The sequence below is a fragment of the Pseudophryne corroboree genome, chromosome 4 (genome assembly GCF_028390025.1).
Source record: "Pseudophryne corroboree isolate aPseCor3 chromosome 4, aPseCor3.hap2, whole genome shotgun sequence".
NCBI classification, from domain to species: Eukaryota; Metazoa; Chordata; class Amphibia; order Anura; family Myobatrachidae; genus Pseudophryne; species Pseudophryne corroboree.
Genome location: NC_086447.1, coordinates 251,333,449 through 251,359,217, shown reverse-complemented (window position 1 = coordinate 251,359,217; position 25,769 = coordinate 251,333,449). Strand labels below are relative to the sequence as shown.

General features: G+C 45.0%; 1 protein-coding gene and 1 long non-coding RNA gene across 3 annotated transcripts in view; one reads left to right on the top strand and one right to left on the bottom strand.

Annotated features, from left to right (window-relative positions):
- RHBDD1 (rhomboid domain containing 1) overlaps nt 1–25,769 on the bottom strand; it is a 292,572-nt gene that overhangs the window by 52,488 nt on the left and 214,315 nt on the right. The window contains exons 6-7 of one of the 2 annotated variants that reach the window (XM_063916024.1): nt 10,585–10,707; nt 4,502–4,624 (exon numbers count right to left, since the gene is read on the bottom strand). In XM_063916024.1, the coding sequence (XP_063772094.1) occupies nt 4,502–4,624; nt 10,585–10,707 (246 nt within the window). The remainder of the gene's footprint in view (nt 1–4,501; nt 4,625–10,584; nt 10,708–25,769) is intronic. The other variant, XM_063916025.1, reaches the window with a different exon arrangement.
- Nucleotides 11,333–25,432, top strand: LOC134909294 (uncharacterized). The gene is made up of 4 exons (XR_010175880.1): nt 11,333–11,378; nt 21,751–21,853; nt 24,227–24,398; nt 24,561–25,432. It is a non-coding gene; the product is annotated as an uncharacterized LOC134909294 (long non-coding RNA).

Genomic DNA, 25,769 nt, shown 5'->3' with positions numbered 1-25,769 from the left:
GCGCCCATTGACAGAATCTGCAGGGGAACTAAGCACTGCGAAACATGTGCAAACAACAATGGCGGCGGAGGCCGCAGCACTAGAGACTCCACGTGCTCAAGCGTGCACCACGGCCGCAGAGATGGAAGCAGCGGCCGAGGCACACAAGGACGCGCATCCAGCAGTGGACCACAGGTGCGGCAGAGACGGCCGCGACGGGGCTGAGAGCGCCCCACCTCCGTGAGTACATATACTGAGGCAGCCACTGAAACCAGCGCTGCAGGCAATAGATATAACTGGGCCCTGGGTCGCTGAGCCAACCTCAGGAGGCACCTAACAGGTAGAAAGCGGTGTCTCAGTACCCGGATCGTGACATGTAGTATGTCACACATTCCCTCCCTTACAAGCCCTTCACTGGCTCCCCTTCCCTTTCAGAATTCAACTCAAGCTTCTCACACTCACTTACAGAGTCCTCAACCACTCCTCTCCCGTTTAAATCTCTGACCTTATCTCCCTTTACAATCCCACCTGTTCTCTTCACTCTGCTAATACACAATGGCCCTCATTCCGAGACGTTCACTCGCAAGCTGCTTTTAGCAGCTTTGCACACGCTAAGCCGCCGCCTACTTGGAGTGAATCTTAGCTTATCAAAATTGCGAACGAAAGATTCGCAATATTGCGAAAAGACTTCTCTGTGCAGTTTCTGAGTAGCTCGATACTTACTCTTCCAGTGCGATCAGTTCAGTGCTTGTCGTTCCTGGTTTGACGTCACAAACACACCCAGCGTTCGCCCAGGCACTCCCCCGTTTCTCCAGCCACTCCCGCGTTTTTCCCAGAAACGGTAGCGTTTTTTCAAACACTCCCATAAAACGGCCAGTTTCCGCCCAGAAACACCCACTTCCTGTCAATCACACTCCGATCTCCAGAACGAAGAAAAAACCTTCTAATGCCATGAGTAAAATACCAATCTTCATAGCAAATTTACTTGGCGCAGTCGCAGTGCGAACATTGCGCATGCGTAAATAGCGGAAAATTGCTGCGATGCGAAGAAAATTACCGAGCGAACAACTCGGAAAGACCAGCAATGCCTCTCCTGTCTACGGATTAATTCCTCCCACTCCTACCTCCAAGATTTTGCAAGTGCTGCTCCCTTTCCCTGGAATTCTCTCTCTCTCTCCCCCTCAGACTCTCCACCTCTCTACAAAACTTGCTCTCAAGATCCACTTCTTCACCAAACCCAGCCGTCTCTCATCCTAACCTCCTATTCCACGCTTACTGCCAACCCCATCTGTATCCCCTCTGTCTGTCTGCCCTTCGCCTTTAGAATGTAAGCTCTCATAAGCAGGGCCTTCTTCCCTCATGTGCTTTTCCTTCTCTTACTTAAACCATCTTCAATTCCATACTCCCTTCGAAGGCACCAAATCCCTTGGTTTCCTCCCGCCCCAATACTTATTTCTGTGTTGTCTCCTGATGCAGATATGTTTATATACCCTGTACTTGTACTTTATTGTTTTTAACTGTAAGTCACTGTTTTCCTGTTTTGCTTATTTGTTTATGTACTGTATAATTGGCACTGCGGATCCAGTGTGGTACCATATAAATAAAAGATAATAATAATAATAATTACAAATTGACTGATGAGTATATAATATATAAATGATACCGATTTGTATTATTACACCCAATACATAAGCAGGACATTTCCTTCTCAGCCACTCTGTCTGCTGCTGTCCCTCTTCGCCCCCTGCTGTGTCCCGGTCTGCCAACCCTCCCTATGCCTGGCGGGTCCTCCTCCTCTGCTGCCAGGGACTGTCCCATTCTCTAGCAATGGGCACCGTTGGAGGGGTGCACCTGCTCCCACTACGTATACATGCTGGAAATGGGATAGACCTTAGCATATATATATATATATATATATGTATATAAAAGGATGTGGCGCCACTTGTGAGAATATATCTATCTTGTTATTAATCTATTTTCCTGACTCAATTTCTACGGGCGTCAGCTGTCCCCTATGTCCTATAGACTTCTTCAAGAAGTCTAAAGGACAAAACGCGTTGAGCATTTCCTCTATGACCCCCGGCTAAATTAGATAAGACTCTCCTATGCTCTATTTTTATCTGTACTTTTTATCTCCCCCCCCCCCCCCCCCAAAATTTTTTGTGTACTATATTTTAATATGTGCTATAGACTCTGTGTAAAATAAAATCCCTCGTTAAAGTTCACATTGAATATCCATATTCTTCTTTTTATAGAACCTGTGAGGTATCTGCACACCTTAATCTTTTTAATTATGACACAATTGGTCGCTTAAACATATATATATATATATATATATATATATATTTATACACACACACACACACACACACACACACACACACACACACACACACACACACACACATACATAGGCATAGTCATGCTCATCTTTGCCACGAGGTGGCATGTTGGGCTGCGAATAGTCACAACCCAGCACACCAAGTAGCAAGGCACGATGCAACATGCCGCATCACAGCAAAGAGTAACATGGCTACATATATATATATATATATATATATATATATATAAATAAAACATACATAAATACACAGTATATATAAGATATATGTAACATAAAAATGTCTGGAATCCATATCCTATCACACTATTACTCATCCGGTATTCTTATCACAGGCATCCAAACAGTAAACAGAGAATGATGATTAGCACACTTAGGGGGGTATTCAATTGCACACTTTTTTTACTCCATTTTCGCCCATGCTGTTTTACTTTTGTTTGTTTGTCGATCAGCATGGGCAAAAATTGCGACAAAAACGGGCGAAAATGATTGCAATATTGGTGGCGAATTCGCAGATACACATTTTTTTTTTGCCAGTGCCAGGTTTTTCAACCAGTCAAAAAAACGGCATGGGCAATGAATAGGTCGAATGTAAATTCAACCTAAATACGGGCGAAAAGTGGCGTTTTTCAACTGGTTGAAAAAACGGCACTAATTGAATACCCCTCAACACCACAAAGAATCAACACTTCTACAACCTGAAACCATTAGTCCCAATTACCTATAATGGAAGATTTCACAGATATCCCCTGCAGAAGGCTTGTTAGCACTGCTGACCCCATTATTATCAAAGGGGACTACAGTCTAACTGCTATGTTTGGCCCCCTTGATTTACACAGTTGGCGTAAACTGCTTTATGTCTATGGAGGCATTCTCACAGGAGAGAGATCTTACGATCAGCAGCCTCCATGCGGCTCTGGAAACTGATGCACATGCGCAGTTTCATATTCCCAGGAAATATCTTTTAAAAATGTGAAAGTCTCCACTGAGATCCCCTAAATGTAACACACAGGGTCAAAGGTACTCGCTACAGCTGTCCCTGTGAGTTACTGTTAGGTGATCAGGAATACATAGGCCCCTTGAGGCCCGTATTCACGGGCAGATATGGGGAGAGATGTGTGCTGAGCAAACTGCTCAGAACACAGCTCTCCCCCCGCTCAGGACAGCGCGATGTCTGCTGAGCGTGCGGAGTGGGACGCTCATTTCTCCCAGCGGGTGAAATGAGCGACCTGCTAGATTGAGCCTGCATTCAGGCCAATCTTCACCAGCGATAGCGATGCGCGGCTATCGCTGTGGGGGGTACACACGGAGCGATCATGCTTAAAATCTAAGCAATCTAGTCAGATTGCTTAGATTATCGCTCCGTGAGTACCCCGCTTTAGACTTACATTACCAGATAACCCCACAAGTCTCCCCCCCCCCCCCCCCCCTTCTTCCCAATTTGCAATAATACCATTATCTATTCTTTAATTTGGGAATGTTGGTGAACAGGTGCATTATACCAAAACTGCACATTTGAATATGTTTCAATGGTCACAGAACATCTGTTTTATTTTTCTATAATACAGAAAATGTCCTATTAAACATAATCCTAGCTTAGAGAGACATAAATGTTATAACACTCAATGGACAATATATGCAAAAAGTCCGGTATACATTATGAGTTCTGATGTCACTGCTTATAAATGGTGATTTCTCATCACGTCAGTGTTCACTAGGAAATCTTGTGCGTTATAAGGAAGAACACAGCATCTACTGTAAATCATTACGGCTATCAGAAGTCACCTGGGATTTCTGTAACATGCATAAAAATACTCAGCCTGCTGCTTTGTGCCTTTCTATGGTCACACAAACGACTTCTGAGATACAGTACTTAGCATTGACAAGGGGATACACTGTCCAATTGTAATGGCTAAGGTATTTGACATCAACGTAGATTTAAAATTAAGAACATGTCATACAAACTGTATGTTTAGATGTGTGTAGAAGGAGAGATGGAAAGATGATCTCATTACTATACACAGATGTGATCAGCCAGGTAATGTGTTATTCTTATTCTCTTCTGACACTTGCCAAGTACTTTCGATAACACATGCCTAGTAGTCTTCAAGCACATTCACTATTTAACACATTATTTATTTTCCCAGCTAATTTAAATCCACGAAGGCATAAAATGCATACCTCTTTCATTAAGGCTGTTCCTTATGGCTTGTTGCAGCTGTTCCTCCTCACTAAGCCCTCGGGTGTGCACATTAATGTCTCCTGGTGTGTTATTATCTCGAACCCGGGACTCTGGACGCCCACCTAGGGAAAAGTGCACAGTTTAGTTTAGTACAGTAACATTCACCAATAAATGTGCAAGCAGTTCACAAATGTGTCGTAATGAAGAATATTTGAAGTATTTTCATGCACAGCATAATGTCTGAATACTGAATCTAGAGTAATATGTCTAATAACTAAAATCAAGTAGATACAAGTATATAAAGTGTATAAATGCAAATGAAAGGATAAATCCCCAATTATAAAAACACTGTCCTATATCATTCTTATTGTTTTATAATGTACTGTATTTCTCAAATATAAGACTATAGGGTATATTCAATTAAAGTCGGATCCATTCCGACATGTATTTGTCAGAATGGATCCGACAACCCCTATTCAATCCCATCTAAAATTCGACTTTTTCAAGTCGAATTTAGATGGGACGCAGAGGAGAAGAGGGGCGAGCCGCGGGGGGACAGCCGGCGGGCATACAGGGAGATCAGCGCTACAGTAGCGCTGCAGCAGGATGTCACTCAGCCGCCCGACCTCATGGCAGTTTCCACCCGGCTCCAGCAGTGTGCTGGAGCCTGGTGGAAGCTGCCGTGAGCGGCGCGGCTGTGTGACCCCCTGCTGCAGCGCTACTGTAGAGCTGATCTCCCTGTATGCCCGCCAGCTGTCCCCCCGTCTCCCTGCGGCTCCCCCCCTCGCCTCCTCTGGGTCCGCATCTCAGTCCGACATCATTTTGATGTCGGACTGAGATGGTCGAAATTGGAGCCAAAACCTGTCGGATTTGGCCCCGTTTTTGACATAAACACGTGGATCGGCAGCTATTCCGCCGATCCACGTGCTTTTCGACAAGTTGAATTTATCGACTTGTCGAAAAATTTAGCAAAATATTGAATAGGTCGAATCAGGTCGACAGACGGCAGTTTTCGACTTCAATTGAATATACTCCTATATCTTGTATTAATTACTCTTCTACCTTCAAAATGGATTCACTCAGTCACAGTGGCGTAAGTTCGCCCCAGTCGCCCGGAGGCATGATAAATGTTGGTGCTCCCCTCCCCAACATATATGTCAGTCATCAGTATAAAATAGACACCAGTATACCTTTATAGCACATCTACAGTACTCCTTCATCTGCCAGCAGGTCCCGATGAAGATTTTGGCTCAACGGTGAGACAATATATACAAATACACACATGACTCTTTCACTTACACACACACGCCTCTTTCGCTTACACACACACGCCTCTTTCATTTACACACTCCTTTCACTTATACACACATGCCTCTTTCGCTTAAACACACACATGCCTTTCACTCACACATGCCTCTTTCACTTAAATACACACACGCCTATTTCGCTTACACACACTCCCCTTTTGCTTACACACGCCTTTTTCGCTTACACACACGCCTCTTTCACTTACACACACCTCTTTCACTTATAGGCACACACGCACCTCTCACTTACACACACACACTCCTCTTTAACTTACACACTCCTCCTTCACTTACACGCACCTCTTTCACTTACACACATGCCTCTTTCGCTTACACACACACCTCTTTCGCTTACACACACTCGCCTCTTTCACTCACAATTATTACAGTAACCCTGGCAGCCACCACTCCCCACATGCGCCACAGACACGCACAGTGCACTTTGAGGCAGGTGCTGCCAGTGCCGACCTAGGCCTGGACGGAGGGAGAATCAGAGAGTGCAGAGTGCTTCACCCGGCCAGATCAATTGGAAGGGCTCGGGAGGATCTGCACTCTGGAGCTCCCCCTAGCTGCAGCCAGTGCGGCTCCCTGGAGATACGAGGAGGCAGCTGCCATGTCACTGACACAGCTCTGCTCCTCCATCTGAAAAGAGAATGCAGCAGCGGCGATGGATCAGCGGGCAGTGGGGGACAATGTAGGAGACGTGCCCCCTACAGGTCAGGAATCCGGCGGCAGCCGACTCCATTGCCTCCCACAGTTCCTCCACTGCTCAGTCCCAGAATGCAAATTTCCTATGCAGCAATCTATTTGCTATGAGATTTTAATTTCAGACACATTAGAAGAATTACACCATCAATTCCTTTCTGTAGTTCTATAGTTTTCTGGTTACCACAGATTTCTGCTTTGCAGTAATTGCATACAGACTTCAGCCTTTGATCTCAGCCTACGGAAACCTGCTGAGCTCACTAGCTTCTAGTCTGCAGCCTTAGCAAGTGCCTGTGTCCAAGACTGCTTTACCTCACTCCGGCTAATTATCTACCAGATAATTCATCTGTCTCCAGCCTGCAGGATCCTGATTTCAGTGTTAAATCACAGATCTTTTAGCAATTGCAGTAACAGTGCATTTCTAAATCTGCAGCAGATATCCTGAACATTGGCATGCTGTTAATTCCTTAATCCCCAGCAAGTTAACATATGATTCAACGAGTACTCTACCTCTACTTCCAGCCATTCTACCAGTGCCCAGCAGCACAGACTCCTTCTACCAGTGTCCTGCAATACATACTGCATACCTCCCAACTGTCCCGTTTTTCGCGGGACAGTCCCGTTTTTTGGGGACTGTCCCGCTGTCCATCCCGCGGGCCGCAGTGTCCCGCGGTGGGGGCAGTTAGGAGGCTCTGTCTCTTGCTGCCCTGCTTAGCATATTCACAGATGACAGAGGGAGAGGGGGCCTGCCAGCGGCTCACAGAGCGCTGGGCATGCCCCCTCAGTGACGAAAGCGGGGAGGTGGCTCGCGATCGCGGGTCCTCCCACGAAGACACGCCCCCTTTTCTTTGGCCATGCCCCCTTTTCGGATGTCCCTCTTTATAGGCTAGAAAAGTCGGGAGGTATGCATACTGCACCTCCCAACATGACCCTCTCCAGGAGGGACAGAATGCTCTGCTCCTGGACTTCCCTCTTAATGTATGATTGCCATCACCCGTGCTGAAACACCTTTCTTATCCATTAACCTGTTCAACACAGGTGCCTGCAATCATAAATTAAAAGAAAAGTCCAGAAGCAGAACATTGTGTCCCTCCTGGAGAGGGTCATGTTGGGAGGTATGCAATCACTCCAGTTCTTTCCAGACTCAGCTATATTCAGAGTAAAGTCTAACTCAATTCTTACTGTGTTCTGTAATACTTGTGCTCCTCAGAGCTATACTCAGCATCAAGTACATACCAGTGCAGTTACCTTCTAAGCTGCATTGTCAGTTCCAGTCAGTCCAAGCCCGGATCTAGTCCGGTTCAGTCCAAGTCTGGATCCACTCCGGGTCAGTTCAATCCCGAATCCATTCTGGTTCAGTCCTAGCCCAGATCCAGTCCAGTCCAGTCCTAGCCTGGATCCGGTTTGGTCCAGCCCTAGCCCTTATCCACCGGTTCAGTCCTAGTATGTATACATTCCGATCCAGTCCAAGTACGGTTCAGCTGCAGTCCTACTGTCACCACAGCATCCACTATCACTGGTATCAGCTCAGTGTTCAGCCGCAGACCCGTTGTCCCTACAGCGTCCAGAATCTCCAGTTCCAGCTCAGTGTCAAGCTGCAGTTCCTCTGCTACCACTGTGTCCAGAACCACCGCTGTCAGTCTGGAGCTTAGCTGTAGTCCCACTGCTCCCACAGCGTTCAGCATCAATCTAAAGCCTAGTTCCTGCTCCATTGAATCTACAGTGTCCAGTCCCAGGACGCACTAAGCATCATCCAGAACACAGAGCATTCTCTGTTTCAGAGTACCCGTGATTTCAGTTGTTGAACAGAACTTAATTATTAACAGTTTCTTATAAAGCGCAGCATATTCTGCTGCAATTTACAATTCGAACAACAGTAATAGCACAAAACTGGGCAAACGCAAACAGACAGAGGTAGGAAGGCCCTGCTCGCAAGTACAATCTATAGGATTAAAGACCATCCGGTTTATTATCAACAGCATTAGAGTCCATTCCAGACAGAGACTCAAACCCGGTTCCACAAACAAATTCAAGTACAAGTGTGACATAAGCCAATTGAGGCCTGTCTTGTAAATAGGGAAACCCTTTCTGATAAAGACCCAGACCCAAATGCAGAGTATACCATTCCTGCAGTCAGAGCTAATTCCTTGTATAACTAATTTAATAAATAAATAGTAGATTATCCCATTATTGCCCTAATTATACAGCCTGGGAAGATACTACGGAAATTTCAAAGCTAATGGTGGTCAACCTGATTACACTTTACTTTTCCATCAGAATACAAGCATCACCTCTTTCCTGAGAAAGGATACTCATAAGACATACCTGCTTACTCTCCCAGAAAAAACACAACAGAAAGATAGCAGCGCTAGTGTGTTAATAAATAAATGTATAAATAAGAAGGATTGAGTGATAAATAATTCACATTTAATAAGATATAAAATTAGGCCTCATTAAAACTGTAAACACAATTTTCAGAAATTCATAACAATAAAAACAACAGAAAAATGGGTCAATTACTGTAACTGCCTATAACTGAGCGTTCCGTTCCTATTAAATATACTGGACTGCAGAGCATACTGACGGCACAGTCTCACCAAATAACTTTACCCAGAACCGCTAGAGGTGTAGTCCCTTAAGAGTGTCTTTGATGTTGTACTCAAAACCAGCCAGGCTTGGGATCCTCATGCTGTCGCAGTGTCCTCTTTATAATTGAAGGGTTGGTGGTGCTCCAGAAGTAAATAGTCACCAGACTTCTTCTGCAGTTGACAAAGTCCAGTAAATTGGTCCGGATGAAATATGGCAGTAAAACCAGCATAGATAAAGACCAAGATAGCCTCCTGACGCGTTTCGCTGCAGGCACTGCAGCTTTATCAAAGGTAGTTTAGGCTGCGGGCACGGTGCCTCGCTACGCTTGGCACACTAATTTATTCTCCCTCTATGGGTGTTGTGGACACCCACGGAGGGAGAATACTGTATGTCGGGATTGTGCCGGTCAGGATTCCGGTGTCGGTATTCCGACCACCGGGATTCCGTCCAGCGGGATCTTGACCGCATCCCCCTTGGCCTTGGCTGTATTGTGAATACCCCAAAGGGCCTGTTATCAGTAAAATGACAACAAAGATGCATGATATAAAATAAACAGACATGTGCAGAAAACGCTCTGATCATAAGAAATTATATGTCCTTCACCAAAGTGCATCAGATCATATTTTTTTTTTGTTATGTATGTATAGTATAATTCCTATTACATTTTCAATGCATTTATAGACAACTGCAAGGTGCTGCTGATCTTGTTTATTAAGCTGGGTTTGACTGTCAGTCTTTGCTTTTACTCTGATCACTGTACTAGTTCTTTAAGTCTCAGTGTATACGTTCTTATTCAATGTGCTTTTTCTCAATATATGTACTGTATGTAGAAACATACCATGTAAACTTCCTTGTTTTGTCTGGTGAATATATTTGTCTGGTGAATATTATTATCACTTTAGCAGACCAAACCCCATATCTGTATGTACGCCCATAAAAATAACAAGACCTTTGCACTGGCTATGTGATATACACCAGATTTGTTAGGGAATCCCTTTGTATATCTTATTACAGTTACCTCTTGTAACTGTGTACAACAGTATATGTGTGTGCACAAGTCAATAGTGACAGCCACTGTGGTTATCGCAAAATACATGCAAGTTCTCATCATAGCTGACACGCCCGCTTTATGCCAGGCATACGACTCATACACTTATAAGCAATGTTTATAGGAAATGGTTTTGCTTGCAGTTGCTATCAGGAATTAATAAACCGTTTAATAATTCTCTAACAAATACAAAAAACCTCAACATCTCATGCATACATATCAATTTCAGGAAGGATAGGCTACACAACCTGCACCAGGACCAGTATAAATGGATTGGTGCAAAAGGATAGAGATGGAAAGACGCACAGTCTCAGACCTCATTACTGAGCACATACTATAGATGTGAGCCTAGTAATCTTCAAGCACATTCACTATTTAACACGCTATTTATTTTCCCAGCTAATTTAAATCAGCAAAGTGATAAAATGCATACCTCTTTCATTAAGGCTGTTCCTTATGGCTTGTTGCAGCTGTTCCTCCTCACTAAGCCCTCGGGTGTGCACATGAGTGTCCCCTGGTGTGTTATTGTCTCTAAACCGGTACTCTGAATGCCCAACTAGAGAAATGTGCAGAATTTTGGTTTAATAATTTATCATTCACCAATACACGTGCACACATTTCAGGAACATACTGGAATTAACAATATCTGAGATTATTTTAAAGTATTTTTATGAATAGCACACTCTCTGGGTTATAGATACAAGAATTTTCTATGGCTAATAACTGTACTTAAGTACATAGAAAGTATGCAATATAAGCATTATAAATTAAAAGGTACATCTATATAAGTGGACATGAATCGAAGCATAAACAATTAGTGGAAACACCTGCCTGTTTAACACCCTCCACATCTCCCTCCACAAAACACAGACAATGTACAGTATGTGTGTATATATATTGTGACAAGAACACTGGGATAGTGTTTGAGGGCAGGTATGTTTGTCCCAGGTTCTTGTCTTACATGTTTTAGAAAATGAAAACTTCTAGGAAAAATGCTTTTGTTTTGTCAGAACCTTTTCAGTTTGCTGTAAAAGCTGGGTAAAGGCTCTGAGAGAGAGATAAGGCGAGTTCTAGACATTGGGCCCAGTTCGGGTCTTAGGCCTCACAGAGGGCTAATCAGGGTTTCAGCTGTGTAAGAGTATTATAGGGCTGCTAGCCTGATTAGTATGGGCAGACTGCCTGGGAAGACTGGAGGGGTCTGTGTGAGAGACACGCTTCCTGATACAAGTGAGCTATACAGTGTTTACTGGAGAACTCTGTGTTTTTTTGTTTAGTGATAGTTAGGAACATCTTGTGTTTAGTTAGTGCCGGACAGGCAAGGTATTTTCTTTTGGTGTTTGTTTTATTTTCTGTTTCAATAAAACTGGCCGGGGCCAGTTGTACCAGAAACTGGACTTGTGTTGTTCCTCAGCTGCTGCGTGCTGCCATATTCCCCAGGAAAAGGCGCCTTGCACCCCTACAGTGTTACAATATATATATATATACATACACACACACACACACACACACACACACACACACACACACACACACACAGTGGGGATCGAAAGTTTGGGCACCCCAGGCAAAAATTCATTTTAATGTGCAAAAAGAAGCCAAGGAAAGATGGAAAAATCTCCAAAAGGCATCAAATTACAGATTAGACATTCTTATAGCATGTCAAAAAAAGTTTGATTTTATTTCATCATTTACACTTTCAAAAGAACAGAAAACAAAATATGGCATCTGCAAAAGTTTGGGCACCTTGCAGAGTTAATACCTTGTACTGCCCCCTTTGGCAAGTATCACAGCTTGTAAACGCTTTTTGTAGCCAGCCAAGAGTCTTTCAATTCTTGTTTGAGGTATCTTCGCCCATTCTTCCTTACAAAAGTCTTCCAGTTCTTTGAGATTCCTGGGCTGTCTGTGACGCACTGCTATTTTAAGGTCTATCCATAGATTTTCAATTATGTTGAGGTCAGGAGATTGTGAAGGCCATGGCAAAATCTTCAGTTTACGCCTCTTGATGTAATCAACCGTGGATTTTGAGGTGTGTTTAGGATCATTATCCATTTGTAGAAGCCAGCCTCTCTTTAACTTCAGCTTTTTCACAGATGACATCAAGTTAGCGTTCAAAATTTGCTGGAATCTTATTGAATCCATTTTTCCTTCTACTCATGAAATGTTCCCTGTGCCACTGGCTGCAATACAAACCCAAAGCATAATTGATCCACCCCCATGCTTAACAGTTGGACAGAGGTTCTTTTCATTAAATTCTGTGCCCTTCCTTCTCCAAACGTACCTTTGCTCATTCCGGCCAAAAAGTTCTATTTTAACCTCATTGGTCCACAGAACTTTACTCCAAAATGCATCAGGCTTGTCTATAAGTTCATTTGCAAACTTCAAACGCTTATTTTTGTGGTGAGGACGTAGAAGAGGTTTTCTTCTGTTGACTCTTCCATGAAGACCATATTTGTACAAGTATCTCTTTATAGTGGAATAGTGTACCACAACTCCAGTGTCTGCCAGATCTTCCTGAAGGGATCGTGCAGTCAAACGTGGATTTTGACTTGCTTTTCTCACAATCCTGCGAGCTGTTCTGTCTGATATTTTTCTTGGTCTTCCAGATCTTGCTTTAACTTCCACTGTTCCTGATGACTGCCATTTCTTAATTACATTCCGAACAGAGGATATGGGCATCTGATAACGCTTTGCTATCTTCTTATAGCCTTCTCCTGCTTTGTGAGCGTCAACTATTCTCACTTTCAGTGTTCTACACAACTGGTTAGAGGAACCCATGGTGCTGATTGTTGGAGCAAGGTCAGATGAGTCTGGGCTTTTAAAACTTTTGAGATTGACATCACCTGGTCTTTCTAGACGATGATTGAGAACAATCCATGACACTTCCAGGTCTCAGCTGTCCAAAGGGGGCAGTACAAGGTATTAACTCTGCAGGGTGCCCAAACTTTTGCAGACGCCATTTTTTGTTTTCTGTTCTTTTGAAAGTGTAAATGATGGAAATAAAATCAAACTTTTTTTTACATGTTATAAGAATGTCTAATCTGTAATTTGATACCCTTTGGAGATTTTTCCATCTTTCCTTGGCTTCTTTTTGCACATTAAAATTAATTTTTGCCTGGGGTGCCCAAACTTTCAATCCCCACTGTATACACACACACACACACACACACACACACACACACACACACACACACACACACACACACACGCATATATGAAATTATTTATTTATTTTAACTTACATGCAACCCCTCTTTCACTACTATTGCATAGTGGTATAATTTTTCCTTTTATTTCCTTGTACAGGTTGAGAATCCCTTATCCCTTATCCAAAATGCTTGGGACTAGAAGTATTTTGGATATCGGATTTTTCCGTATTTTGGAATAATTGCATACCATAATGAGATATCATGGCGATGGGACCTAAGTCTAAGCACAGAATGCATTTTTCTCATACGTCCTAGAGGATGCTGGAGACGACATCAAGACCATGGGGTATAGACGGGATCCGCAGGAGACATGGGCACTCTGAAGACTTTTCATTGGGTGTGAACTGGCTCCTCCCTCTATGCCCCTCCTCCAGACCTCAGTTTTAGAAATGTGCCCAGGTCGACTGGATGCACTCTGAGGAGCTCTACTGAGTTTCTCTGAAAAGACTTATGTAAGGTTTTTTATTTTCAGGGAGATCTGCTGGCATCAGACTCCCTGCTTCGTGGGACTGAGGGGGCAGAAGCAGAACCAACTTGCTCAGAGTTTCATGGCTCTGCTTCTCGCTAACAGGACACCATTAGCTCCTGAAAGGTACTGAACGCTAGCCGTGTCTAGATGCTCACTCCCACAGCACGCCGTCACCCCCCTCGCAGAGCCAGAAGTCAGAAGACAGGTGAGTATGAGAAGAATAATCTTCAATCAAGTAAGTGACGGAGGAGGTGCGGCGTGGCTGGCGCGAGCGCAGTGCGCCATTGCTGCCCACACACACAGGCAGGGTGCAGGGCGCAGGGGCGCCCTGGGCAGCAAGAAAAACACCTCAAGGGGGCATAAGATGCCGCTGGCACAGCCCTACCCCCAGCCAGTATAAATAATAGGTCATATACTGAGTGTAAGGACGCGCCATTGTGGGGGCGGAGCTTCTTCCTCAGGCAGCCAGCACACTACCAGCCAGCGCCATTTTCTCTCTCTCCTCAGGCTGCTGGTCCTCTCCTCCACTTCTGACAAGTACAGGGTGCTATAAAGGGGGGCACAAAGCGATTGTGGTGCATTTGATAGTGTATATTACTATTTAAATGCGCTTTTGGGCTGTGGACATACTGTGTTCACAGGCAATACTGGTGCTGGGTTTGTGAACTGGCTGCTCCTATCCTGTGTCCCTCTGACAGATTTTACTGTGGGTCTGTCCCCAAAATATGTCCCAGTGTGTCTGTGAGTGTGGTGTACACGTGTGAGGCATGTCTGAGGCAGGGAGTTCCTCCCCGGAGGAAGCCATTTTAGGGACACAGAGTTGTAATGTGGCGGCGCTACCGGCACACCAGGAGCCTGCATGGGTGAAAGAGCTACGTGACAGTGGGGGTAATTCCAAGTTGAACGCAGCAGGAAAGTTTTTAGCAGTTGGGCAAAACCATGTGCACTGCAGGGGGGGGGGGGGGCAGATATAACATTTGCAGAGAGAGTTAGATTTGGGTGAGTTATATTGTTTCTGTGCAGGGTAAATACTGTCTGCTTTATTTTTACACTGCAATTTAGATTGCAGATTGAACTCACCACACCCAAATCTATCTCTCTCTGCACATGTTATATCTGCCTCCCCTGCAGTGCACATGGTTTTGCCCAACTGCTAACAAAGTTCCTGCTGCAATCAACTCAGAATTACCCTCAGTATGCATCTGATTAACCGTAGATTGGATAAGTCTGAATCTAAGGCTGCATGCTGTAGAAAATCTGTGGAAGATGTGATTTTTCAGGATGCTGTTATTCCTTATGCGGGGGGCCCCTCTGGGTCACATAAGAGACCACTTGCAAATGTTGTAAACACTGATACCGACATGGATTCTGATTCTTGTGTCGACGATAGTTAATCCAGAGAGATAGATCATAAATTGGCAAAAAGTATACAATATATGATTGTGGCTGTAAGGGACGTGTTAGAGATTACAGAAAGCACTCCTGTACCTCAGGAAAAAGCTTATTTATGTAAGGAAAAGAAATCCAAAGTCACGTTCCCTCCTTCACACGGACTAAATGCTCTGTTTGAAGGAATGTGGGTGAATCCTGATGAAAAATGTTGTATTCCCAAAAGTATTCACATAGCTTATCCTTTCCCGGTCGAAGACAGGAAAAAATGGGAGTCACCCCCTGTGTTAGACAGTGCAGTTTCCAGGTTAACGAAGAAGGTAATTCTCCCTGCTCCTGGCATGGCTTCTCTTAAAGAGCCGGCAGACCGCAAAATGGAAACAACATTGAAATCCATTTATGTTACCAATGGTACACTGCTCAGGCTCACTATTGCCTGCGCATGGGTGAGTCGCGCTATTGAAAAATGGTCAGAAAGCGTGTCATCAGAAATTGACACGATTGATAAAGATGAGATACTCCTTAAATTAGGGAATATCAAGGACGCTGCCGCCTACATGCTGGAAGCAATGAAGGATATTGGACTCTTGAGTTCACAAACCGTTACCATGGCAGTATCGGCTAAGCGGGCATTGTGGATTCGCCAGTGGAACGCGGATGCAGATTCCAAAAGAAACATGGAGGCTCTCCCATATAAAGGTGAGGCCTTATTTGGCGATGGCCTGGATGCGTTAGTCTCAGCGGCTACCGCAGGTAAGTCAACATTTTTGGCCTCTGCGCCTGCACCGGCAAAAAAGACCTATCACCCGCAAATGCAGTCCTTTCGGCCCAATAAATACAAAAAGATGAGAGGTTCCCCCTTCTTTGCAGGTAGGGGAAAGGGAAAGAAGACCACACCTGCTCCAGGTTCCCAAGAGCAAAAGTCTACCCCTAATTCTGCCAAATCCCCAGCATGATGCTGGAACTCCCTTGCGGGAGGCCGCTCGGGTGGGGGCACGTCTCAGACTCTTCAATCAGGATTGGATTCTGTCTCGCCTGGACCCCTGGGTGTTGCAAATAGTATCCCAGGGATACAAACTAGAGTTTCAAGAAGTTCCACCATGCCGATTTTTCAAATCGACCTTGCCAGCTTCTCCGACAGAGAGAGAAGCAGTAACAGCGGCAATCCAAAAATTATGTCAAGACCAGGTCATAGTCCTGGTACCGTTGTCACAACAAGGGCGGGGTTTTTATTCAAGCCTCTTTGTTGTTCCGAAGCCGGACGGCTCGGTCAGACCGATCCTAAATTTAAAAGATCTGAATTTCTTCCTGAAAAAGTTCAAGCTCAAGATGGAATCACTTCGGGCGGTGATTGCCAGTCTGGAGGAGAGGGACTACTTGGTGTCGGTGGACATAAAGGATGCTTACCTGCATGTTCCCATTTATCCTCCTCACCAGGCTTATCTGAGATTCGCAATTCAGGATTGCCATTACCAATTCCAGACGTTACATTTCGGTCTCTCCACGGCACCGAGGGTATTCACCAAGGTGATGGCGGAAATGATGGTCCTCCTTCGTCAGAAAGGAGTCAATATAATCCCTTATCTGGACGATAAAGGCGAGATCCAGGGAGCAGTTATTACAAAATATATCCCTCTCCCTGTCAATACTCCAACAATACGGGTGGATCATAAATTACCCAAAGTCACAGTTGGAACCGACGACAAGGTTGTCTTTCCTCGGGATGATTCTGGACACAGAAGGTCAGAGAGTATTTCTTCCGCTGGAAATGGCTCTGGAAATCCAGAAAATGGTAAAACAGATATTGAAACCATCAAGTGTGTCGATCCATCAGTGCATTCGGTTGTTGGGGAAGATGGTGGCAGCCTACGAGGCCATACAGTTTGGCAGGTTTCATGCCAGAGTATTCCAGTGGGACCTGTTGGACAAGTGGTCGGGGTCACACCTACACATGCACAGAAAGATAATCCTGTTGTCAAAAACCAGGATTTCGCTCCTGTGGTGGTTGCACAGCTCTCACTTGCTAGAGGGACGCAGGTTCAGGATTTAGGACTGGGTCCTAGTAACCACGGATGCAAGTCTCCGAGGCTAGGGAGCAGTCTCTCAGGGAGAAAACTTCCAGGGACGTTGGTCACAACAGGAAGCCTGCCTTCACATAAACGTTCTGGAGCTAAGAGCCATTTACAACGGCCTTCAACAAGCGGTACATCTTCTTCAAGACCGCCCCGTGCAGATCCAGACAGACAATGTAACAGCAGTCGCATACATAAACAGGCAGGGCGGAACGAAAAGCAGAGCGGCAATGGCAGAGGCGACAAAAATCCTCCGCTGGGCAGGAAAACATTTACAAGCTCTGTCGGCAATATTAATTCCGGGAGTAGACAACTGGGAAGCAGACTTTCTCAGCAGAAACGATCTCTATCCAGGAGAGTGGGGCCTCCACCAAGAAGTCTTCGCAGAGGTGACAAGTCTTTGGGGAGTTCCTCAAATAGACATGATGGCGTCTCGTCTCAACAAGAAGCTTCAGAGATACTGTTCCAGGTCGAGAGACCCTCAAACAGTAGCAGTGGATGCACTGGTGACCCAGTGGGTGTTTCCGTCAGTGTATGTTTTCCCTCCACTTCCGCTGATCCCAAAAGTACTCAGGATCATAAGAAGGACAAGGGTTCGAGCAATCTTCATTGCCCCAGACTGGCCAAGAAGGGCTTGGTACCCAGATGTTCAGCAGTTACTCATAGGAGATCCTCGGCCTCTTCCTCTTCAGGAGGACCTGCTGCAGCAGGGGCCGTGTGTGTACCAAGACTTACCGCGGCTACGTTTGACGGCATGGCTGTTGTGCGCCGTATCCTAGCCAGGAAGGGTATTCCTAAGGAGGTCATCCCCACCCTTATTCAGGCCAGAAAGGGAGTAACATCAAAACATTACCACTGTATTTGGAGAACATATGTGTCTTGGTGTGAATCCAAGAAAGCTCCTGCGGAAGAGTTTCACTTAGGACGTTTTCTCCATTTTTTTGCAGGATGGTGTGGAGACAGGCCTACGATTGGGATCAATCAAGGTCCAGATTTCGGCCATGTCAGTGTTCTTCCAAAAACAATTGGCCTCTCTTCCAGAGGTTCAGACCTTCGTGAAAGGGGTTCTGCACATCCAGCCTCCATTCGTGCCTCCAGTGGCACCATGGGACCTTAACATGGTATTGCAGTTCCGTCAATCGGATTGGTTTGAGCCTCTACAAAAGATAGAGTTGAAGTTTCTCACTTGGAAAGTGGTGATGCATCTGGCATTGGCATCCGCAAGGCGGGTGTCTGAATTGGGGGCCTTGTCTCACAAGAACCCTTACCTGATTTTCCATGAAGATAGGGCAGAGTTGCGAACTCGCCAACATTTTCTTCCAAAGGTGGTTTCTGCTTTTCACATAAACCAACCTATTGTGGTGCCAGTAGTTACTGACACATTCACTGATTCAAAGTCTCTAGATGTGGTTAGAGCTTTGAAAATCTATGTTGCTAGAACAGCTCGTATACGGAAAACAGAGGCTCTGATTGTCCTTTATGATCACAACAAGATTGGCTGTCCTGCTTCCAAGCAGACTATTGCACGTTGGATTAGAAATACGATTCAGCAAGCTCATACTACGGCTGGATTGCCGTTACCGACGTCGGTAAAGGCCCACTCCACTAGGAAGGTGGGCTCATCCTGGGCGGCTGCCTGGGGGGGTCTCGGCATTACAACTTTGCCGAGCAGCTACCTAGTCAGGGTCAAACACATTTGCTAAGTTCTACAAGTTTGACACCTTGGCCGATGAGGACCTAAAGTTTGGTCAATCGGTGCTGCAGGGTCATCCGCACTCTCCCACCTGTACTGGAGCTTTGGTATAGACTCCATGATCTTGATGTCGTCCCCAGCATCCTCTAGGACGTATGAGAAAATAGGATTTTGATAACCTACCGGTAAATAATTTTCTCCTAGTCCGTAGAGGATGCTGAGCGCCCGTCCCAGTGCGTACTTTACATGCAGTTTAGTTATTAGAGTTACACAAGTTGTGTTATCTTGGTTTCAGCATGTTGCTGCAATTAGTTCATGCCTGTTGGCGTGTGTTATGTTGAATGCCATGTGTGCGGCATGGTTGAGGGTGTGAGGTGGTAGATATCTCCCCACTAGTTAAGTAATTCCTTTCCTCGAAATGTCAGTCTCCCTGGGCACAGTTCCTACAACTGGGGTCTGGAGGAGGGGCATAGACGGAGGAGCCAGTTCACACCCAATGAAAAGTCTTCAGAGTGCCCATGTCTCCTGCGGATCCCGTCTATACCCCACGGTCTTGATGTCGTCCCCAGCATCCTCTACGGACTAGGAGAAAAGGATTTACCGGTAGGTTATCAAAATCCTATTATGTTTCATATACACCTTATACACACAGCCTGAAGGTAATTTTAGCCAATATTTTTAATAACTTTGTGCATTAAACAAAGTGTGTGTACATTCACACAATTCATTTATGTTTAATATATACCTTATACACACAGCCTGAAGGACATTTAATACAATACTTTTAATAACTTTGTGTATTAAACAAAGTTTGCGTACATTGAGACATCAGAAAACAAAGGTTTCACTATGTCACTCTCACTCAAAAAATTCCGTATTTCGGAATATTACGTATTTCGGAATATTTGGTTATGGGATACTCAACCTGTATTTAATTGTCATTGTTTAATTGGCGGCTTCTTCAGGACAAGGCTTAGGAGGATCCCCTTCCCATGGCATCCCCCAAAGCTGTAGGTAGTGACTAGATTCTTCCTCTCCATCCTCTGGAGGGAGGTTGAGAAGAATGATAATGGTAATGGGACCGCCACCCTCTCTATTTTGAGTATACTGAGCCCACAAGGGCATACTAAAACCTCCAATCCCAAGAAAAAACACCAAAACAAGTTAAAATGAGAGGGCGAAAAAATTCATATTCCTGAGTGGGTATGGAACGTAGCCCATGGCTGAGCTAATATAAAAATTATCCCACTCAGCCAAAAGGTCAAGCACAGGAGGGGCCATGCAGCAAAAGAAAAAAGTGGGGAAAGGCGCACAGTGATCACATGATGATCCCTGACACCTCAGTGATGTACTGTACCCCCCTGGGACGCTGCTCCAGGGGCTCAATATTCCAGGCTTTCTCTGCTGCCTCGACCCGTAGCCAAACGATCAAGTAACAGCCCATTGCATACTGGGGCGCCATTAAACCCCACAGTGTACATGGGCATATGCACTTGATATCAGCCAAAAGAGCCTAGTTAATTTATTTAATAACTAGGTGAAACAATGCTCCCACCCACGAATCACAACCTCCATGCTTTACTGATCCATCTTACCTGGGCATATCCAAGGAAAAGCTCTAGAATTTCCCCATAAGTACCATAATCAGTGCAATTCACAGAGATCACTGAGGTATGGTATAAATTTATTTGCTATGTGCAGAAATGGTATGCCCTTTGCCGAGGCGAATTAGATTGTCACAGATGGGTCAAAAAATCAAGAGGTGGTGTCCATATCTAATAGGGAGTCCTGTTCTACCATTGAAGCTTTCAAATTAAAAAGGCCTTACCACTAGAACCGGAGGAAGGGGAAATTATATCTATACTACAACTACTCCACCCTCGACCTGCCAGCTTCCTGCTATACTTATCAAAGGTCTTTTTCTTCTGGTGGTCTGCCTTGCCTAAAGGGCCCTACACACCGAGCAATTTGAATGATGAATGATATGAACAATTGGCCCAATTCAGAGTTGATCGCAGTAGGGCAAAACCATGTGCACTGGAAGGGGTGGCGGCAGATGTAACATGTGCAGAGAGCAGAGCCGATCTTAGGCATAGGCAAACCAGGCAAATGCCTAGGGCATTTGGTATGCTTAGGGGCACCAGCAGCTTCTGCTGATTAAAATGATATGCAGCATGCCTATATTCTGCGTGTGACTGCGGCTGTATCTGCATACGAAATGCTACGTTGCAGTGTATTCCTGGAAATCACTGTAATGTAGCATTTCGTATGCAGATACAGCCACAGTCGCACACACAATATAGGCATGCTGCATATCATTTTAATCAGCAGAAGCTGCTTGTGCATCCTAGCCACATAGCAATGCAAATAATATGATGCATTTTCATAAACAAAAGGCACCAGACGTTAGCAGAGCTGCCAGCTGAATCATGCCAGGCATCTCCTGCAGAACTAGCGGCGGTGCAAGGGGGCACCAGCCAAAATCTTGCCTAGGGCATCATATTGGTTAGGGCCGGCTCTGGCAGAGAGAGTTAGATTTGGGTGGGGTGTGTTCAAACTGAAATCTAAATTGCAGTGTGAAAATAAAGCAGCCAATATTTACCCTGGATAGAAACAAAATAACCCACCTAAATCTAACTCTCTCTGCACATGTTATATCTGCCACACCTGCAGTGCACATGGTTTCACCCAACTGCTAACAAATTTGCTGCTGCGATCACCTCTGAATTTCCCCCATAAACGATTTTTCCTGTAATTATTTTTTGCATAGACACTGAACAATTTGCATGAACGATTTGACACTACAAACATCTATATCGTCCAAATTGGCTTACAATGATAAACGATGATAGACCAAAGGTGAACGACTAAAGGTACGCGCGCCATTTATCGTCTGTACCTTCTCACTAAATGATATATTGTTCATTTTTCAATGATATCTTTCATATCTTTCTAATATGTCGTCCAGTGTGTAGGGCCTTTAAGTAGCTGAGGGAGGGAGGGGCGCATGCCTACAGTTCTCAGTATATATAGCTATAGATTATATGGATATACAAGGCAACTAAAAAGAAATCAAAAGCCTTTTACACAATTGCTAGTCTGAGAACATGGGTGTGGTATACCATGCTAACACTCGTAGTGTTGTTACAAGAATGCCGACACGGTCTGAAATTGACACTCACTAACATAATGTTGACAGTGAGGAAGTCAGTAGTACTATTTTACCCTAACCGCAACCTTCATATGTTCATCATGTCTACATTATGACCGAACATGCTGGCATTCCGAATGTTGGCATAATAAATACAGTACTTACCTGAGAACATATAAATGTGAGTTTGAGAAATATTTGGTTGTATGCAGCATCTGAAATGGAAATCTAGAAGTGGTGTAGGGAACAATGGGGTAGATGTGCTATCGGCTCTTCCTGCTTACCGAGTCGAAGGAGGAAGTTACATCAACGAGATGTAAGAACATCTCATTTGCCAGAGCGGGGGAGTTTAAACTCACGCCTCCAGCGATCCCCACTACAGCACGCAGTGCATCATTATGTGCGTCTCCCCTCAGCCGGCTCCAGGGCGTATTCACAAGATCTCGCTACTATTGCAGAATCTCACATGCAGGCCCGAGCAGGCAGTCGACGCAGCCAGGGACATCGCAGTCCCTGGCTGTGGGCATCGAAATCAATGGACGCAGTTGTCATTTTAGTCACTGCAACTTACAGATAGAAGGCCGATATAGACAAGTGCACATACAGTAGCGCCCCTGTCATTCAGCACGCACCGCCGCTATAATACATGGGGGAGAAACAGCATCAGCACACATAACGTGTGCCGATACAACTTCTCCCCCATATCAGAGTATCATACATTTTCCACAACGTAACTGAATGAATGATCCTGATATATTGAAATGTTTGATGTTTTTTAATGATATGACGGATCTTTACCTATAGCTGGCAGCTCCTGATTAATGTGTAAAGCATTTTATAAACAGGTCTCATGTAAGTTCTTTTGTAGAAATCGTTGAAGGAACGAGATATATACATAAAAAATAACTTGAATGCTTAGCTGCTTTCTGTATTCTATTAATACTTTTACGCTACGTTTAGTTTGTATCATGTGTCTTTTAAAATGCTAATTCACAGTGTGTGTTTGGCACGGTGGGGGCAATGTGTATTAGGCACGGTGGGGGCAATGTGTATTTGGCACGGTGGGGACAATGTGTATTTGGCACGGTGGGGACAATGTGTATTTGGCACGGTGGGGGCAATGTGTATTTGGCACGGTGGGGGCAATGTGTATTTGGCACGGTGGGGGCAATGTGTATTTGGCACGGTGGGGGCAATGTGTATTTGGCACGGTGGGGGCAATGTGTATTTGGCACGGTGGGGGTAATGTGTTTCTGGCACGGTGGGGGCAATGTGTTTCTGGCACGGTGGGGGCAATGTGTTTCTGGCACGGTGGGGGCAATGTGTTTCTGGCACAGTGCGGGCAATGTGTTTCTGGCACAGTGCGGGCAATGTGTTTCTGGCACAGTGGGGGCAATGTGGTTCTGGCACAGTGGGGGCAATGTGGTTCTGGCACAGTGGGGGCAATGTGTATCTGGCACTAGGGGCCAATGTGTATCTGGTACTGGGGTGCAATGTGTATATGGCATTGTGGGGCATTTGTGTATCTGACTCCCCCATATGTGTATCACGCCCCCATTTTAAATGGCTATGCCCCCATTTTAAATGGCTATGCCCCATGTGGCATTTGGCCACACCCATTTTTTTGGCCCGGGCACCTTTGGCGTGCGCACACAGTACCACTAAGACATTTTTTTTCTACTTGCACCACTGGGATGCACATGGGGATGGGGAGGCATGCTGTGAGGGGATGTCCTATGGCCCTAATTAACACTGTACCTCTACAGGGGTGCACATGGGGGCCATGATGAGTGCAGAGTAAAGTGTCAGGCCGCATTATTGTGCAAAATATATATTTTTTGGCATTTGTGCGGTGCAACGTAATATGTCATGCACTAATGATGTTTTGTGGGGTTTTTAATATGTTTTTTTTCTGGGGTGCGACGTAATGTGTCATGCACTAATGTTAGGAGGGAGGGCAGGGGGGTGCTGCATGTGCACACATGACCACTGTACACTACCAATGTTTGGGGTGACCGGGGGAACGGGACGCATTAAGGGCTGCATTTTTTGGGGTGCTAATTAAGTGCTAATTTTGTTTATTATTTTTTAATAGTATTTTTAGGCATTTTGTACGTGACAGTTGCTCTCTATTGCTAATGTGCCTTGGGTGAAGAAGAAAATAGCAAATTTCATATTGGAGCCAGAGTTGCGTAAGGTCACGGGACCATCTGTATCCAGAGTCTCCAGTTCTTGTGGAAGAGGAGGCCCAGGAGAGTCTGGATCTGGCAAGTACACACACACACACACACACACACACACACACACACACACACACACACACACACACACACACACACACACACACACACACACACACACTTGTTTTGTATGCCACCCACAAATTTTTACATAGACCTAATTTTTGTTTTTCTTTTACAATATTGCAGGAACTTATCCCGGAGCTGGGAGGAGGAGCTTACCACAGACCAAGGACAGAAGTGGATGAGCCGGTGGTGGTGCAAACCCCACAGCCACGTCCTGCAAGACCAAGGCGGACGGCGAGGAAGGCCACTTCTGCCTCCTATTGCTCCCAGCAGTTTTTCCAACATGCTGAGGAGGTTCTGCATAGGCCCCGGGACGTGGATCAACAATTCTGCAATTATATTGCAGCGGAGATGTGTTTGATGACCGAGGAACAAAAGATGAACTAGAAAGGGTTAGTCTATGAGGCTACCTCACGCGCCAGGCACCAAAAACTGGAGCCGACGTGTGAGATAGTGCCGGCTGATCGTTGGCATCTCCCAAATTTGCCTCCTCCCACCTTCCCATACCACCCCCCCTTTCCTCATGGAGCATGCGCCGGAAAACCCTCCTACGCAAACGTAAATTTTTTCGGCAGGAGCCACACAGCCCAGCCCCTCCATCCAAATAAGCAGCTCGTCCAGTAGCATGTACTCTGACATGTCGAGTACACAGTCCTCTGTGCTGGGCAACCCTCGTTATTTTAATTTATGATTAGTTTTTTGTACACGCTTTTTTAGTTTTGTTGGAAAAATCTGCTGATGACCTTATCCGACGCTCTTGCTCCAAGTGTCATTGTCCCGCACTACTGATCGTTGTGATCAATGCACTTTGTGTTCCTTCAAAACTGTTTGGAAATTTGCTGTTGTTCTTCTTTACCCAAGGCAAATTCGCACTGTGTTTGCCTCTACTGTACTGGTGTGTGGAATATGTCAGATTTCTGTTCTATTGGCATCGTACCTGTAAAAAGGCACTCGTTCTCATGGTACAATGTCTGAATCCTGGCCAGAATTGGCGTTGAAGTTACATTATTTAAATTTTTGATAAAGTTTATTGAAAAAAAAATTGTGTTGTGCATTTTTTTAAAATGTAATGTGGGTTATTTTGTGTTATTGGCAGTGTTCGCAAAAACACGCTATATCATTTTTAGGTGGGGGATGGTGGATTTAGGTGAGAGATGGGTGGTGCGTGTTCCTGTGGCGGAGGTGTGGGGGATACGTATTTGGCAATTATAGGCCTTTTTAGGGCATATTAGATTCACCTTATTCAATGCCTGTGCCTATTTTTTAACTGGTTGAAAAAAACCGACACTGGCGTAAATTGCAAATTTGCCGATCCACGGCCTAGATGTAATA